This window comes from Ambystoma mexicanum, chromosome 2p, assembly GCF_040938575.1.
Source record: "Ambystoma mexicanum isolate Mex_15411 chromosome 2p, UKY_AmexF1_1, whole genome shotgun sequence".
NCBI lineage: Eukaryota > Metazoa > Chordata > Amphibia > Caudata > Ambystomatidae > Ambystoma > Ambystoma mexicanum.
The window spans coordinates 170,309,951-170,328,070 of record NC_090923.1 but is presented as its reverse complement, the minus strand read 5'-3'; the positions used below and the strand labels follow the sequence as shown (position 1 = coordinate 170,328,070).

The window sequence follows — 18,120 nt, the reverse complement described above, 5'->3', positions numbered from 1 at the left end:
AGCATCAAGTTTCTTGAGGATGATAGGGGAGCCAACTAGTAGGACATCCGTTTTGTTGTGGCACAGGTAGTTTGAGCCCATCCAGGTCTGGATGGTGGAGTAGATTTTGTGAGCTGCTCTGTCTAGAATCTTTAGTAAGAAGGAAACTGACGAAGGGCTGGTAGTTGTTGGGTGAGAGTGCGTCCAGAGAGGGTTTCTTTAGTAAAGGGAGTACCCAGGATTCTTTTAGGTTGACTATGTCCCGGTTAGAAGAGAGGCGTTTATGAATCTTTTGAAGAAAGGGATTAGGGCTTCAGGGCAGTCTTTAATGATGGTGACAGGGCAGATGTCCCCCTTACATCTGGGTGGCTTGAGATTTCTAAGGATGTTGGCTGTTTCTGCTTCCGAGATTTCCCTGAACTGGAAGGGTGGAGAGGGGCGCGTCTTAGTTGTCTCGGAGGAAGGGTTTCTGGATCAAACCATGGATTACATTTTTCCATTTTTTGCTGTAGGGAGCTTATTTTAAGTCGCATGGCATTCGGAATGTTGGTACACCAGTTCACACCTTTGGTGAAGGTGTCGGGGTAGGACATCTCAGATTGCCAGAAGGTCTCATATTTTGGTGGTGATTAGGCCGTTAATGTCTAATGCATGAGCTAGGAGGGATCTAGCATTGATGAGGGCTCTGTGGAGAGGGGCGTTGATGTCAGCGGTGGGAGGGACAGGGGAGGTATGGTGCTCCCTTCTACTGGTTGACCCATCTCGCATCTCAGGAATCTTCTGTGCAAGCTAAAACCCTGGGACCCTCCCCATATTTATATAGCACTGGTCTTGACTGATGATCCCCCAATAAGTCAATACGTACACATGGAATTGATCCCAATGCTAGTATTACGAAGCAAACCCCTCTTGTTGGACAACTTGTACAAATCTCTGCCTATGACTAATCAGTGGTAAGAAATGAAATGGGAACACATCCCCAAATGTGCAGGCTGGTTTCTCCAGACACTTGCAGGAGTATGTTAATTTTCATAGTCCGCAGACAGGCTTGAGGGATTTTTGATTTGTATTAAAATGGTAGCTGTGCCCCTCGGTCATGACTGACCGCTCTTAGTAGTTTGGGTGTGTCTTAATACAAGGGCAGGGGTCCAGTACATAAGCTACCCCTCCCTAAACCACAGACAATTTGGTAATATTGGAAATATGGAGCAGACAGCCCTTTCTCTCCCATTTAGATGTATTGTAGGGTTCCGACACTGACCACCCTTTCCCCAAGCGTAGGAGTCAAGCAGTGACACCTAATCCAGTCAAACCCCACACCGATCTTCAAATTATTACACAGTACAGGCACAGCAACACCCTCCACAGCCATTGCAAGCTCACCCTCACCTCCCTGAGTCAATGCCAGGGTTCAGGCAAGGTGGAGGCAAAAGCTTCCTCACAATATATTGTACAGCAAGATATTAGGTCATGCACAATAAGTGGCAGAATTCTAGCAAAGAGGCACAGGGGCATCCCCACCCTCCCCATCTATGGCAGCAATTAGGAACAGTGCCACAATCCCTCTGAAGTCATTGGCTGATTACGGAACAGGTTTACAACTCCCTACCCCAGGCCTGTAGCAGGGCACAGTTAATATCACGACTATCAATGGCACCATTGAGGACTATGGCCCCACCAAAATCTATGTCAAGATTCAGGCAATGAAATATGCACTCTGTCCCTCCGTTCTCCAACCCCACCCACAGCAGGTTCCACTACAGTGCCACATCCTCTCTAACCCTCGCACCTTCCCTTCACCATATACAAGAGAATACATCTACAGTAGCAAATCCACTCAACCCCATTCACTGCAGGGGTCATACAGGCAGTTTTGTCATCCCAGTTACCACCCATAGCTCAGTAGGAGCTCAGAGGCTGGGGCAGCGCACTCTTGTCATGTCGAAAATAATGGAATTTGAGATTGCCCATTTCGCTTGCCTTTGTGTTACAAAAACGCAAATAAACAAGACTGGGGAGTCCAGATGTTACCAGGTTCATTAGGACCTCCATGTAGATGCCTCAGAGCTTTGAGTATTCAGACTGGTACTGGATCTTGGCCAAATAAGTGCTTTGCTCAGTCTTTCCACTTCAGCTGCCATTAGACTTTTACATCCATGTACTGTAATGAAGACCATTCGAGCAAATCCCAGGGCACCTTCTCCTGTAGACATCAGCTGTGTTTCCTATCCAGATAATCCAAAGGTTCAGAATCTGCAACGTTGAGAAGATTCGATTATAGTAAGTGTACCTGCTTTACACATCATTTCAGCGAACACTAGCAGAGACAGCATCATCTTGTCCTGCCCTTAACACCCCATGGTCTCTCGGGCTGGTTGCCGCTCTGCGGATAGGGAGGAGGGCATGGTCCTCTACTGCCTTCACGCTCCGCGTTCATCTTCTGTATTTGTATGGTGGATAAAAGGGAACAATCTCACAAGGAGACCAATCACGTGACGAAAGCTGCCAGCGACCATGCCGTTCAGACCCTCTAATCCAAGCCGTCCCGTCGCAGGGCACCCGATGTCAGGATGCTTCTTAGTGGAGATGGTGACATGAAGTAGTGGGTTCTGTGAGCTGCGAGTCTTAAATATCCGATGGCAAGCTCGGTCGCCTCTGAAGTATCGAGCAAATAAGGCCCCTGTCACTCTGGCCTTCTGCGCCCCAACAGGCAGACTAATTGCGTTTGTGGCGTAAGCTTCAAGAAAGGTCATTTTTGTTCATCTGCAGATATTTCTTACTAAGCTGAAACGGCTTGGTGTGACCGAAAAAAAAAAAAAAAACGAACAAGAAATAAATTGTCATTTCAAAAACAAAGGACTCACGAGTCTTCCGCAGCTCCTAATCAAGGCAAGATTACAAGCTCATGTGACCGCCCAAGGCAAAGCATTTTCTTGGCACTGTGTGGAACCAATTAACCCTAGAAATGGGACAGTAGCTTCCATAAGCCGTTTACAGAGCAGGTCTACCGCTCGCAAGGGCCCTCTCTTTTTGCAGAAACAACTTTTCCCCTATTGTCCATCACGCTCACTCTTTTCTTTAAAGGGTAACCTGCTTATGGTCAATTAAACCAGGGGCGCAGGTGGTAGAGTATTTGGAGCACTGCTTGCCCCACGCCAGACTGAGGTTCTGAAATCAGCTACGACTCATCTGCACTTTTTAGAATGTTCAGCCTGTCTTTAATTGCCCCCCCATCTACACCACCACTAGGTCAGATCCGAGGAGTGCAAGAGGTTAATACACTGTATGTCAATACATCAAAGGGATGGCAATGCGCAATTAGTCTAAAATGGAAAGGGGGCAAGGAGAACTTGATTAACGTACCAACTCAAGATGGACGGCTATGATATTGACTGAGTCAAGTTTAAGAATCCATATTTTAACCATGTAAAAAGATTTTGAAAGCAGAGCGGCTATTAAAAAGTCCAAGAATGCCCTTTCTCCTGCGTGCTCTTCACAAACGGCGCATCTATAGGACTTCAGATTTAAGAACGCTACATGAGTAACACGGCTGTCCTGTTTTGCTAGCATGTCTTTATCATGGCAATAAAAAATTAACATTGTTCTGAAACTGTAATTTAAGTTCTACAACAAAGTATTTTCAAGATCTTATGTCTGACTTATACAGAAATCCATGGCTAGACTGCAAACATGGCCCTCATTTTGACGACCAGCCTCCCAAGGTTTCAAAAAATATTTGTATTCCCATAAAATGATGCAGGTAATTTAATTTCTGAAACAGAGGGCTGCTAATATGAACCCCCATTCATAAATACTACATTCCAAAATGATAGTGCACATAGGTGCCTTGGCTGTAACCAGTCTCCTGACACCTACAGCCTTAGTTTCTGTGGGTTCCATGCAATAACGTCCCAGCAAAAATGTGTGACAAAAAAGTCACCTTTTCTGCAGAGACATTATTATATTGAACATGCAGGGGACACCCCTGCGACCCCTGAATTTTTTGTTTTTAACAAGGGGAGCAGGGGATATCCCTGCAAACCGTCGCCATACATAATGTCGCCATATATAATGTTGCCATATATAATGTCGCCAATGGTTTTTCCCAGCGACATTATGTACGGGGACATTACTACCTAACACCCTTCTGTAGTGGCACACATCAGGTTCAAAGGTCATATGTTCTTCCACAACAGCTGCTAGACCACAAACGTGACTTCCTAATCTTTTGCACCCCATACCTAAATTATAATAATGTTATGCCTTAGTCAGCCTGGTGACACATATCTTTACATATAAAACATGCATGGTTGTGGGATGGTTACTGCTTAGATAAAAAATGCTATGGGAATAGGATTGTGGTATCAAACTAGTTTAATCTTTCTAAGAAAGGTACAGCTTTGACAAGAAAGATTTTCATTAGTTTGTTCTCCGACTATTTCCAGTTCAGCCACATGCAATACAAGCCAGGATGCACCTCCTTTGATTCTCGCACAAGAAGGGTAACACCATCCTTAATGCAGAGGAACTTCCCACCAGAAGGTTGTCTGGGAACCAGTGCTTCAGAAGCAGGACTGACAAAGCCACCCCCACACCACGTTGCTGACTACTGGACTATCTTTGAAGTCAGCAGGCACGAGAAGGGGGAGGGAGGGAACACCTAAAGTAGCCAAAAGGGAGAGGTAGGCCAGGAGAAGGGTCACACCATCTTAATTTCTGTTATGGTTCTCTTCCTTTTCCTACCCCATCCATTTCCTGAGGGCAAGCTAATACAAGTGTGATGTCATAAGGGAAAGGGTACTTTTTTACAACAACCTAGATTGGACCCCGGTAAAGCAAGCTTTCTTTGGACAAATCCCCTGCAACATTTTGCCCACATTCTTTGACTCATCTCTGAACTTCCCACAAGTACAATAATTCATCTGGACCTATGTTGGGGACATGGTCTACCACAAAGCCCTCTGCCCGGGAGGTGAAGACAGAAGTCATCCAAGGCAGAGGAGAGCACCATCCTATAACCATCTACTGGGAACAGTGGCCAGGACCAAAGCATCCTTACTGGCTGCATTGGAACCACGCTCCTGTTCACTGGAGGGCAATGATCTCCTGTATGTTCAAGCCAAGCTCCCTGGAGTGGTGGTACAGACGGCTAACCTTGTACTGGAACCCACTGGGAAACTCCCACCAACCACAGAACCAAGGTAGTGACCACATGCTCTCCCTGCATCTCTGAACTGCTTTGACGCTAGTATGGGAGCCTTAGACATGGTCCAAGCTGCTGAATGGAAATCTCTGAAGTCCTCTTAGATCACAACGCCCAACCACGGTTTCACAGAGCTTTTGACACAGACGCTGAAGATTCACTGTCCCTGCACAAGAGACCAGACAAGTCTTCTAGCATCCCCCAAATCAACACTGTTACCTGGTCACCATCTTTTCAAACTCCAAGGCAATACTGCTTCAGTACCCAGATGTGTGAAGCCAGCCAACCCTGATCACTGACCAGTCTCTGCTTCCCCACACCCGAGGCTGCAGAGTCTTTCAGTGGCGCCGACCCAACACTGCCTGCCATCCCAAGAGTCTTCGACCAGCAAGCCATTGCCACTGCTGAACCGCACTGCATAGTTGGACCCTGCACCGCCACTGTTCGACAATTGCCCAGTGCTGAATGAACTCAGAATCAAGTTTCGATGCTGAAAAGACTGGCTCAATTCTGTTGAGCCACAAACACATGAACATAAAGTACTGTGATGAGGCACTGTCCCTGGGAACCACTTGTGGGCCCGTAGTGACTTTTAAACCACCCTACTCGAACGTTGTTCTTGAAGATGAACAAGTTACTTACCAACTTTAAGGTTCTATCGACTGGATGTTTCTCCCACGTATTCCTCATCTTTGATATACGTTTCAACGCTGCTTCGGAAAAAAAATTCTTGGCACAGGGTTCTGTGCACGATGTTGTGGCGTCAATGTCCCTTGAAGGCCGCCGTAGCATGTCGACGTTACCAGCAGTATAATTAGCTTGAGCCGCGCCTGTTTGCTTCAGTTCTGTTTTTTCCGTTTCATTATTTGAGGAACTATTCAGCATGCCTCAGACTGCAATCTCTCCGGAAAACACAGTGTACTTCACGTAAATCGTACGGTGGGGTAGGCTCGGAGGGGCGATGAGGAATACGTGGGAGGAACATCCAGTCGTAAGAATGTTACAGTTGGTAAGTAACTTGTTCTTCTAATGGATTGTGTCCTCCCACGTATTCCTCATCTTTGATAGTCTCCCAAAGCAGTGGCAATTTGGAGGAGGGAGTACCATTTACTCTTATGAATGGAATGAAGGACTGCCTTAGCAAAAAGGCCCTCTTGAGATGGGGAGGAGTCTAAGCAGTAGTGCTTCACAAAGGTATGCATTGACGCCCAAGTTGCGGCTGAGCAAATGTCAATCACTGGGACACCCCTTTTAAGAGCCATGGAAGTAGCCATCCCCCTTGTGGAATGGGCTCAAAGCCCTTCCGGCAGGCCTTTTCCAGCCAGTCTGTAACACTCTCCAATAGCCAGTGTAATACACCGGGAAATAGTTTGTTTAGTCTCTGCTTGTCGTAATTTAGTAACAGTATAACTCACAAATAGTTTGTCATCATGGCGAAATATCGCCATTCTCGGAATGTAAAAACTCTGAGCCCTTTCTGGGTCTAGTCTATGCAACCTCTCTTCCTCTTTTCCCAAATGAGGAGGAGAGAAGAAAGTTGAGTGTTAATTTTTGCAACAAATGGAAGTCAAACTACTTTCGGCAAGAAAGATGGTTTAACTCTCAGGACTACTTTAGCCTTATAAAAAGTTAGTATAAGGAGGTTTGCATGGAAGAGCCTGCAACTCACTAACCCTACAGTTAGTGCTACCAGAAGAGTAGTTTTCATTGTTAATAGCCTAAACCGGCAGGAATGTAAAGGTTTGAAGGGTATACATGTTAGAAATGTTAACACAAGATATAAGTCCCAAGCAAGGACATGAAACGGTACTTGAGGCTACACATTTGTGAGTCCTTTCAGAAATTGGACAATTAACAGTATTTTGAAATAAGAAACCTCTTCAGAGAAGCGCTTAAAGATGGAAAATGCCACCAGCTATCCTTTTATTGTTCCAATCTGGAGGCCCAGATTGGCCAGATGCAGCAAAAAAGATTGCACCATGGGAGTGCCGCATTGAAAAGGGCCCACATCTTTATCCTTGCACCAGTTACTGAACTTATTCCAACGACACCAGTACAAGGATTTGGTTGCTGGCCTTCTGGCCGAAAGCAAAATCTCCATTACATCGTCCAGGTGGTCCCAATTGTTATATCTCAGCCTCACAGAAACCAGACGTGAAAGGCTGATTGTCTTGACCTCCGGATGGAGAACCCGACCCTCATTGGAGAGATGATCGTCTCTTTGTGGAACATGTATTGGAGGGCAGATGGACATGTCCAGACGGTCTGGTACCACGTCCTCCTGGCCCAATCCGGAGCAATTAGGATCATGGTTTTCCTGAACTTTCTCAATCTCCTGATTACGTGAGGAATCATGGTGAATGGTGGAAACGCGTACAGGAGTGGAAATTCCCTTGAGCAATACTGTTCGCACTTCCGATTGACCTTGGTCGCAAACAGATCCACTTGAGTGGTTCCCCAAAGGGTGAAGATCTCTTGAAGGACTTCCTAAGCTAGTTCCCACTCATGGGAGACTGATCTGCCTGCTCAGAGCGTCCGCCGCCGTGTTCTTCTCTCCGGCTAGGTGAACTGCCGATAGAGATTCCTTCTTGTATTGCCCAGAACCAGAGCTGCATTGCCTCTTTGCACAGTGGTAGTGACCCTAAGCCTCCTCTCTTGTTGAGGTAGTACATGGCCACTGTGTTGTCGGTTATTACAGGGCATTCTTTCCCCGTACAGAGGGCAGAAAGGCCTTCAGCGCTAGTCCGATTGCCATCAGCTCTAAAAGGTTTATGTGTAGTTTGGACTCTGATGGAGACCAATGACCGCTTATTGTCAGTTTGTTGGTGTGGGCTCCCCACCCCGTGAGCGAGGCGTGCATCATTACAATTATCTCTGGCCATGGTTGCCAAAAGCATTGTCCCCTGAGAACGTTGTTTTCGCAAGTCCATCACATCAGGTCTTGAACAGCTCTGCTCAGAACTTGTAGAAGATCTGACATGTTACCTGAGAATTGGGACCACTGGGTCCTGAGGGCCCATTGGAGGGATCTCATTCTCAATCTGGCTTCTGGCACCAGAAAAATGCAGGATGCTATGAGGCCGAGCAACCTTAAAAGAAACGAAGGACGGAAGACGTTGGGCATTCTGGAATTTTGTTACCATCTGCTGGATGTGTTGAGCTCTCACTTCGGGGGCAATGCTTCCCAGGGGAAGTGTCCAAGACTGCTAAGATGAACTGGAGATGGTATCATATGGGACGTCTTGTAATTGAGGGAGAAGCCAAGCCTGTGTAGAGAGTGGCAGGTAATGCGGAGATGTTCCAGACCCTGTTCGGGAGAACGTGTCCTGATCAGCCAATCATCCAGGTAGGGGTAGACGTGTATCCCCCCCTCTGCTGAGGCTTGCTGCCACTACCGCCATCAGTTTAGTGAAAACCCTTGGGGCGGAGGTCAGCCCAAATGGCAGAACTCAAAGCTGATAGTGAGAACCGCGAACCTCAGGTACTTTGTGCTTTAGATGGATTGGCACATGAAAGAAAGCATCCTGAAGGTCCAACAATACCAACCAGTGTTGGATTTGGAGAGCCTGAAGATCTGAGAAAGGGTGACCATCTTGAACTAGTTCAAGTTTCTTAAGTCCAAGATGGGTCTCAGTCCTCTGTCCTTCTTGGGAATGAGAAAATAAGGGGAGTACCAACCCTTGTTCATCTCCGCTACAGGTACATGTTCTTTTGCACCTTTCTCTAGCAGGGTTAAGATTTCCTGCACAAGGAACGGATCTGGAACTTTGACAGAGCTGGCTGCCGGTGGATATCCCGAGGCCTTTTTAGAAAGGGAAGGCAGTAACCTTGGGATACTGTTTCCAGTGGCCAAGCATCTGAAGTAATGCCCCGCCATTCGTTCAGATGCTGAGAGATTCTGCCTCCTACCGGGGTCTTGTATGTCAAGGCCTCAGAGTGGCTTAGAGGCGGCTGAAAGCAGCTGAGGGTAAATATGTCGCTGCAGGGGCTGCTTTTGCAACCTTACCACGTCCACAGCGAGGAAATCTTCTTTTCCCCCTTTACACAGCCTGTCCTCTTTCTCTACCAACTGAGGAATAGTATCGAAAAGGACGACCTCTCCAGGAAGATGAGCCCGAATAAGGTTGTTGAGGTTGCCGAATAGAGGCGCTAAGGGATTTAGCTGCTGCTTTGGAGGTCTGCAGCTTCTCTAGACTCATCTGCTTTGCTGCTGAACAACCTCAAGCCGTCAAAGGGCATGTTGAGAAGTCTGGCAAGCACATCAGGTGCAAACCCCGACTTTCTCAACCATGCAAATCTGCGTAGCACAGTGCTTACGGCCATGGATTTGCTAATGCCCGTCAGCAGTATACAGTCCTGATTGGAGACATTCTCCCATCGCCTCCTTGCCATCCTTAACTATATTCAGAATGCCATCCCTTTCATCGCCTTCTGGAATATGTTCAGCCACCATACTAACAGTCCCACAGGGCATGTGAAAACCTGGCCAGGGTACAAATGACATTAGTGGACTTTAGGGCCATATTGCCCGAGGTAAATACCTTGCGTCCACTTTTTTATCTTCTCTATTCGGGGGGATAGAAGGGTAGGCAGACTGCCTGGTGGAAGTAGCAGCCTAGACTACCCGACTCTCAGGTGTAGGGTGTTTGCTGAGATAGTCCAGGTCAGTGGATGATGGTCTATATTTCCTTGGGAAACTCCTGTTGACAGCAGGACCAGACTCTGGGGCTTCCCAGTTAGCTACCACCTACCTTTGAAGGGCCTTGTGAAAAGGCAAAACAGGGTCTTTTTGAGGGCCTTGGTCTAGGTTGTCCATCAGGTCATCCTGTTCGAAATTTGATGAAGCCCTACTCCAGCCCATGTACTCAGTGACCCTGTCCATCAGATTTCTAGAACCTGCATCAGCATGGTCTGATGGGTCAGGTTTTCCAAACTCCAACTCTGGGGATGTATCCAGACCAGTGGCAGAGTGGAGGGAGTCACAGAGGTCTTTCATCCTAGACACAGGATCAATTAGCTCTTCAGGCACTTTAGTGCAAAATCTCATTCCTACGGGTGAAACATCCCCATCTACAGCGCTATCCTCCTCATAAATGGAGGACATCGACTTAAAGTCCTTCGGTACAGGTTTGAATATTTGTTCTTGTATTGCAAAATGCTTCGATGCAATCGAAGACAATGTCGACAGCGTCAAAGGCGCCTTCGAGAAATGTCTAATTTTTGGAGTCGGCCCAAATTGCGTCAATGGCGTCAACAAAATCATCGAAGACTTTGATGTCTTTTGTTTCTTAGCCGGTATCGGAGTTGGTGTCGACTCACGCGTCCATGCCCTCGAATTAATAAATAGTGTTACCACCCACCGACCTGGTTCCTGGACCATTGAGACCCGGGTTATTTGTAAAAGGGGGTTTGAGACTGTGTGCCATCTCAAATTGAATTCGTAGAAAATAAAGAGAAAGCATTCCAATTGTGCGCTAAATCCTAGGCTAAGACCAAGGTGTGTCGCCTAATTGAAATCTTGAACAGTGTTAAGCCTCAGGTTTACTACTCCTCTTGCTCAAAGTAGTTTCTTACCTTCCTGTGTCGTCCAACGGAGCGACAGGGGTCTGGCTCTTACGAGACTCTTTTGAAGGGGTTGAGGCCACGTTCTCAAATATCGGCATCAATACTTGCCTAAAGGCATTCCATTTACTGGGCGAAACCAACCTAGTCGGACATCCTAATACCTCAGGACAGGTACCTGATGACAGAGTGAGACCTGTGGCATCTCTTTTTAGCCTTCTTGGAAGATGATGATGAGGATTGTCTGGATTGACTCCTTGATCGGGACCTCTTCGAATGTTTATGTCGAGTAGAGTCCTTGGACTCCGCGCACTTTTTATATTTCTTTGAAGAAAGCTTCCCTCCCCACTGCTAATTTACCTTTGCGTTCACGGAGCGATTTCTCAGTCATAGACTGACAGGACCCTCAGTCTTCGGTTTTATGATTGGAACCCAAACACCAAAGGCAGTTACGGTGAGGATCAGTTATTGACATGTTTCGCCCCAAAGTCATGACATTTCTTAAAAACCGACTTTGGGGTTGAAGTGGTTGAAGAAGAAGATATTTTTTCAGAAGAAAAAATGAAGCGCCCGGTTAACCCGGAGCGAAAAGCTATCGTAAAAATGGAACTGAAGCCAACAGGAGCAGCACAAGCCACTTATACTGCTGGTGACGTTGACACGCTACAGCGGCCTTCGAGGAACACCAACGCCACGGCATCGTGCACAGCCCCCTCTGGCAAGAAAATGTTTCCGAAGCAGCGAAGCTGGCGAAACGTATATCAAAGATGAGGAATATGTGGAAGAACAATCAATTTAAAATATCCTTTGAACAGTAACATTGTGCCAATCTAGTGCCTGAACACCCCAGCTCATTAAATAGTGCCTCTTCCCAAATGTCTGCATTCTGTGCATTTTCTTTTACAGGGGTGGATTTTGCTAGTGTTTTCTAATTACTTGCTTGTATTTTATTCTTTAAATAAAAGTCTATTCGAAGGGATTGTGTCCTCCGACGTATTCCTGATCTTTGATAATACGTTTCCAGCTTGCTGGCCTCGGAAATTTTATCTGTAGAGGGTGCTGCGCGTCGACGTCCACCGAGTCGATGTCCCTCGACGGCCACCGTATCGGCGCCGACGTCATCATGCCCATAAATAGCCAAGCGCTGCGTCAGTTGCTCAGTTCGGTTTTTCCGCGCTTCGTGGGGCCTCGGAACACCGATGCTCAGTTCAGTCAGGATAACTACTATATCTACTCGAATATACCTTCTCGTTCTCGATGGCATCTTCATCGGAACCGACGGCGCCGCGATCCGGCTTCAAGAAATGTCGAGACTGCGGTAAAAAAAATGTTGATAACGGATCCACACAGGACCCGCTTGTGGTGCTTAGGAACCGAGCACCATTATTCGGAGTGTGAGGACTGCATCTCCATGACGGCTAAAGCCTTCAAGGAGCGCAAGGGGAAGCTTGAGAGAGGTAAGTCAGTCAAAACCTCCTTGAAGGTTTCTTCGGCTGAGTCGAGGCATTCGTCTCCTCGCCGTCGAAAACATTCCCATTCTAGATCTCGAAGTAGCTCCCACCATTCATCGAGATCAAGACACTCAAAAAAGAGACGAAGATCCCATTCCTCGTCGTCTTCTGTGTCCCCAGAAAGGGTCTCCTATCCCACTAAACACAGCTCTCAAGCTGAGTGGGAGGAATTCAGAAAGAAAATGTTAAGCGTCGTCGAGCACGTGGCCTCGACCCCCTCGAAGACAGCTGAGGGTGATACCCCGGGTGAAAAACCCAAAAAATCAAAACGCCGCGAGTCGCAGCACCCGGCGAAACAATCCACCAGAGAGCGCCACTAGCCATCGGGTAAGAAGGCACCGTCTTCGATGCCGAAGATTCCTTCGACGCACAAATCGGCGCCATCGATGCCGTTGTCGGAGGGTTCCTCGACGCATCGGTCGATCGACTCGACGCCATCGTCGACATCGATGAAAGAGAAGACTAAGGCCACTCCACAGCCAACTGTGATTCCAAGGGCCTCCGGCACGATGCCGAGACCGTCGTCGATGTCATAGAGTAGGATCCCGATCCTCTCGAGTTCTTCGAGACCCCCCCGTCCAGTTTTTTCGACGCCGTTCTCGGCGCCTTCGAAGTCTGTCACATCGGCGTCGACAACATTGATGTTTTCCCGCCCAATAATGACGAGTTTGGCTCCTTCTGCCTTAGAGATGGGTTTTACACCATTTCAGAGGTCAGGGTACCCTGGACTATCTTCAATTTATGAAGAGGGGGAAGATTCTGACCAGGAAACATTTGGTTTGCAGAGGACCACACTGCCTATTTCAGAGGATTTCACCTATGAGGAAAGATGGCTATAGGACCTACAAGAGTCACTACATGAGGCAAGTGGGCTGGACACTTCCGCAGAAGTGGAATTTGTTAAATCAGACCCAGGAGAACATGCCGAAACACCCTATAGAACCCTTATGGCAAGAATTATTGAATTTATGGGTTGGTCTGCGCCTTCACCTGTTTTTCAACAGGATGACCTAACAGACATATTAGACAAAGGTCCACAGGAGGACCCTGTGGTCCCCTTCCATGCAGCCTTACAAAGGAAAATTACATCTAATTGGGAAACTCCTGAAGTTATCCCTGCGGTCAATAAAAGATTGTCAGCCAAGTATAGGGTAGCGGCTGCTGACCCTGAATACTTATCAAAACACCTGACTCCAGAGAGCCTGGTGGTTCAAGCGGCATCTTAATCTAGCAATAGGACCGCTTACCCTACTGTCCCACAGGATAGAGATGACAAGAGGTACGATTCTATGCGAAGAAAGTCTTCTCTGCTTGTAGTATGGTATTGAAGTCCATCAACGCCACCTGTACGCTCGCCAGGTTCAGTCACACACTATGGGAGTGTGCTTCATCAGCGGCTGACTGCATACCCAAAGGAGAGGAAAAGGAAGCCTTCCTTAACATTATTAAAGATGCCATGTGCGAATCACTTCAAACTGGCATCGACTCCGCTGACAGTATCAGCAGGGCCATGGCGGCAAGTACAAGAATCCGCAGGCATGCATGGTTGCGAAAGTCTGGCTTTGCTCCAGATGTACAGGCCAGACTTTTGAATATGCCCTTTGACGGCTCTTCACTATTCGGGAAAAAGGCTGATGACAGTCTGGAAAAGTTGCAGACTTCTAAAGCAGCAGCAAAATCTTTAGGAGCTGCTATCCGCCAAACTCCTTTTCGCCGCTCAGGAACTTCTGGGAGAGGAAAGTCCTTTCGCTATTATTCCGCATTCGGGAAAGGCAGAGGACAGCCGGCTCAATGAGGCCAAAGGAGATCCACCCGAGGTGGACGGGTCAAAAGTACTAAGGCCGCAGCAGCAGCAGCAGGTGCCTCTTTAGCCTCGGCATCTGCATCAGCCGCCCCCAAACCACTCTGAGGCCTTTCCACACAATACACCTGTAGGGGGGCAGGTTAACTCACCATCTGACGGAATGGCAGGCTATACCGTCAGATGCTTGGGCATTGGAGACAGTTGCCCAGGGTTACTGCCTACCCTTTCTACACATTCCTCAGAGTCATCCACCGGGGAACAGCTCTCTAAAAGTTCCAGATCTGCCCCTCTTGCAGGAAATTATAGACCTTCTAGAGAAAGGTGCCATAGAACCGGTACCTGTAGCGGACAGGAACAAGGGCTGGTACTCCCCCTGCTTTCTCATACCAAAGAAGGACGGAGGACTGAGACCCATCCTGGACTTACGAGAATTGAACAAGTTCCTCAGGAAGGACAAGTTCAAGATGGTAACTCTCTCTCAGATCCTTCAGGCCCTCCAGCTCCAGGACTGGCTGGTATCTCTGGACCTTCAGGATGCTTATTTCCATGTGCCAATCCATCTCAAACACAGGAAATACCGGAGGTTCGCAATTGGCGACTCATTATCAATTTCGAGTTCTGCCATTTGGGCTGACCTGCGCCCGAGGGTCTTCACCAAGCTGATGTTGGTAGTGGCGGCGAGTCTAAGGAGGGAAGGGATCCATGTCTACCCCTACCTGGACGATTGGCTGATCAGGGCGGTATCTTCGAAACAGGCCCAGGCCCAGCTAGATTATGTCTGCCACTTCCTTCACAAACTGGGCTTCTCCCTCAATTTAAAGAAGTCACAGATGATACAATCACAGAGACTCCAATTCATTGGAGCGGTCCTGGACACTTCCCTGGGAAAAGCCTCGCCACCAGAGGTGAGGGCTCAAGATATTCTACAGATGGTCACCAAATTTCAAAATGCCCAACGTCTCCCAGGCTTCGACTTTTTGAGGTTGCTAGGCCTCATGGCATCCTGCATCTTCCTTGTGCCAGAGGCTCGCCTGAGAATGAGATCTCTTCAGTGGGCACTGAGAAGTCAGTGGTCACAATTCTCAGTGAGAATGACAGATCTCCTCCGAATTCCAGACAAGGTAGCCCGCGACCTTCAATGGTGGGCCTATCCAGAGAACATCTTGAAAGGTGAACTGTTTTGGCAACCCTGGCCGGAGATAACAGTAGTCACAGACGCCTCACTCACGGGCTGGGGAGCCCATGCCAGCGATTTGACCATCAGCGGTCGTTGGTCTCCATCGGAGTCCAGACTACACAGCCACCTTTTGGAGCTGAGAGCGATCAGACTAGCGCTGAAAGCTTTCCTGCCATCAGTACAGGGGAGCAATATCCTGATAATGACGGACAACACAGTGGCCATGCACTACCTCAACAAAATAGGAGGCGTAGGATCACTGCCACGGTGTAGAGAGGCGATGCAGCTCTGGTTTTGGGCAATCCAGGAAGGAATCTCTCTATCGGCAGTCCACCTAGCCGGAGAAGAACAACTTGACAGCTGACACTATGAGCAGGCAGAGCACAGTCTCCCATGAGTGGGAGCTAGCTCAGGAAATCCTTCAAGAGATCTTCGCCCTTTGGGGAACCCCTCAGGTGGATCTGTTCGCCACAAGCACCAACAGGAAGTGCGATCTGTTCTGTTCAAGAGAATTTCCCCTGAGAGGAGCTCTAGGGGACACGTTCGTGGTGGACTGGGAGTTTCCACTCCTTTACGCGTTCCCACCAGTCCCTGTTATTTCTCAAACGATCAGGAGGTTGATTAGATTCCGGAAAACCATGATCCTAACTGCCCCGGATTGGGCCAGGAGAACGTGGTACCCAGACCTTCTAGATATGTCCATCTGACTCCAATCCGTCTTCCACTCAAGGAGAATCTTCTCTCGCAGAAGGGAGGTCAGGTTCTCCATCCAGACACCAGAACCCTCAACCTTCACGCTTGGCTTCTGAAAGGGTGAGGTACAAGGATTGGGATCTCCCTGATGACGTCATGGAGGTGTTGCTTTCGGCCAGAAGGCCAGCAACAAAGTCTTTATACCGCTGCCGTTGAAACAAATTTTGCAGCTGGTGTAGGGAAGAGAATATCGACCCTTTTTCATGTGGTACACCAACGGTGTTATCGTTTCTACTCTACTTGGCAAACTCAGACCTTCAAGTTGGCACTGTAAAAGGCTATCTCGCAGCGTTTTCTTCAAGCGCGCTGCGGAGGAACCATCATATTTCAAACTTCCTCTAGTGGTACAATTTCTAAAGGGATTAACTAATGTTTATCCTCCAAAACCATTCCAGGTTCCCTTATGGGACTTAAATTTTGTCTTAAACTTCCTAATGGGCACTCCATTCGAACCACTTCACTCTTGTGCGCTGAGATTTCTCACGCTTAAAATGTCCTATTGGTAGCACAACATCTGCTAGGAGAGTGAGCGAGCTACAAGCTCTCTCCTGTAAACCCCCACATACAATTTTCCACAAGGACAAAGTTGTCCTACAGGTGAAGCCTAATTTCCTCCCAAAGGTGGTTTCTGAATTTCATATTACTCAAAATTACCTTACCTTCGCTCTACCCTCCTCCCCATCCGGGGAAAGAGGAGGAAAGGCTACATAGGCTGGACCCAAGGCGAGCTCTCAGCTTTTACATCAACAGAATGGCTAGGATCAGGCAAGCAGACCAACTGTTTGTAGCATACTCCGGTCACAAGTTGGGGCTACCCATAACAAAACAAACCATCTCCAGGTGGATTATTTTGGCCATTCTGGAATGTTACAAACTGGCAGGGAAAGAGCCACCCCAAAATTTCAGGGCTCATTCAACCAGGGGTATCGCAGCCTCTTCGGCTCTCCAAAGAGGGGTACCGGTCCGAGACATGTGCGGCTGCCACATGGTCGTCCGCACATACATTCACAAAATTTTACACCCTGGATTCCTCCACTACCCAAGAGACCAGATTTGGCAAGGCCGTATTACATTCGGTCCATCCCTAAAGGGATACATAACATTCTCACTCCCATCTCCAATTACATGCCAAGCTATGGGAGTCTATCAAAGATGAGGAATACGTCGGAGGACACAATCCCTTCGAAGAACAAGTTACTTCTTACCTTGTAACGTTCTTTCGATGGGATGTTCCTCCGACGTACTCCTTATCGCCCCTCCCATCCATCCCTGCAGTGATACTTCCCTTGTGGTTGCAGCTTGCGCTCCTTCAAGGTCAATAACCAATTCAGGCATGACTTTCCTTATGCTACAAAACGGAACTGAGCAACGGACGCAGCGCGTGGCTATTTATGGGCAAATGACGTCAGCGCTGATACGGTGGCCGTCGAGGGGCATCGACTCGGCGGACGTCGACGCGCAGCGCCCTCTACAGAAAAAATTTCGGCGGCCAGCAAGCTGGAAACATATCAAAGATAAGGAATACGTCGGAGGAACATCCCGTCGAAAGAATGTTACAAGGTAAGAAGTAACTTGTTCTTCTATAGCCCTTTTATTGGACATTCCAGCGCCGCCTCCAGATAAACCCTCACCGATGTCCTCTTTTTTGTTCCTTTGCCAGATCTCTGAACCCCTCATAGGATCTATGTCCTCTGTCCTGTCTCCCCCTCTTCCATTAATGGTGGCACCTGCTGGAAGTCCTCAGATTCCTTTGACTCCTCCAAAGTCATCATTAAGGTCTACCTAAACAGTACGCTCGTGGGGGCAAATCCCCCAAGCTAATCTCCTCCTCTCCGATAGGCGGTTCCCTCGCCTCATCAACTTCCTCTCTTCTCCAGCTGTCCCCTACTCTCCTCCCTTGGCTACCTTGCTCTCCTTTCCTACCTCCTCTGCCTCATCTCATCTTACCTCTAATATGTAACCCCCCCCCAACCCGGAAGGTCTTTATGGCGGGCAATCTCCATCTCGCCACTCTCAAGTCTCGCTCGGCTGTCAAACACTTCTGACATCTGCCACCTCCTGGAAGAACTTGACCTTGATGTCTTCGGTCTTAGCGAGATGTGGTTCACTACCAGCCCTGTCACACGTTTTG

The 18,120-nt window shown here is 48.1% G+C and overlaps 1 protein-coding gene across 12 annotated transcripts in view; it reads right to left on the bottom strand.

Moving 5' to 3' along the window:
* Positions 1-18,120, bottom strand: part of TMCC1 (transmembrane and coiled-coil domain family 1) — a 987,752-nt gene that overhangs the window by 147,917 nt on the left and 821,715 nt on the right. Inside the window, exon 1 of one of the 12 annotated variants that reach the window (XM_069643443.1) lies at positions 2,011-2,150. The exons of the other annotated variants lie outside the window; for them this stretch is intronic. Coding sequence (XP_069499544.1) covers positions 2,011-2,031 — 21 coding nt within the window. The 5' untranslated portion in view covers positions 2,032-2,150. Of the gene's footprint in view, positions 1-2,010; positions 2,151-18,120 lie in introns of those variants that run through there. 12 annotated transcript variants of the gene reach the window in all.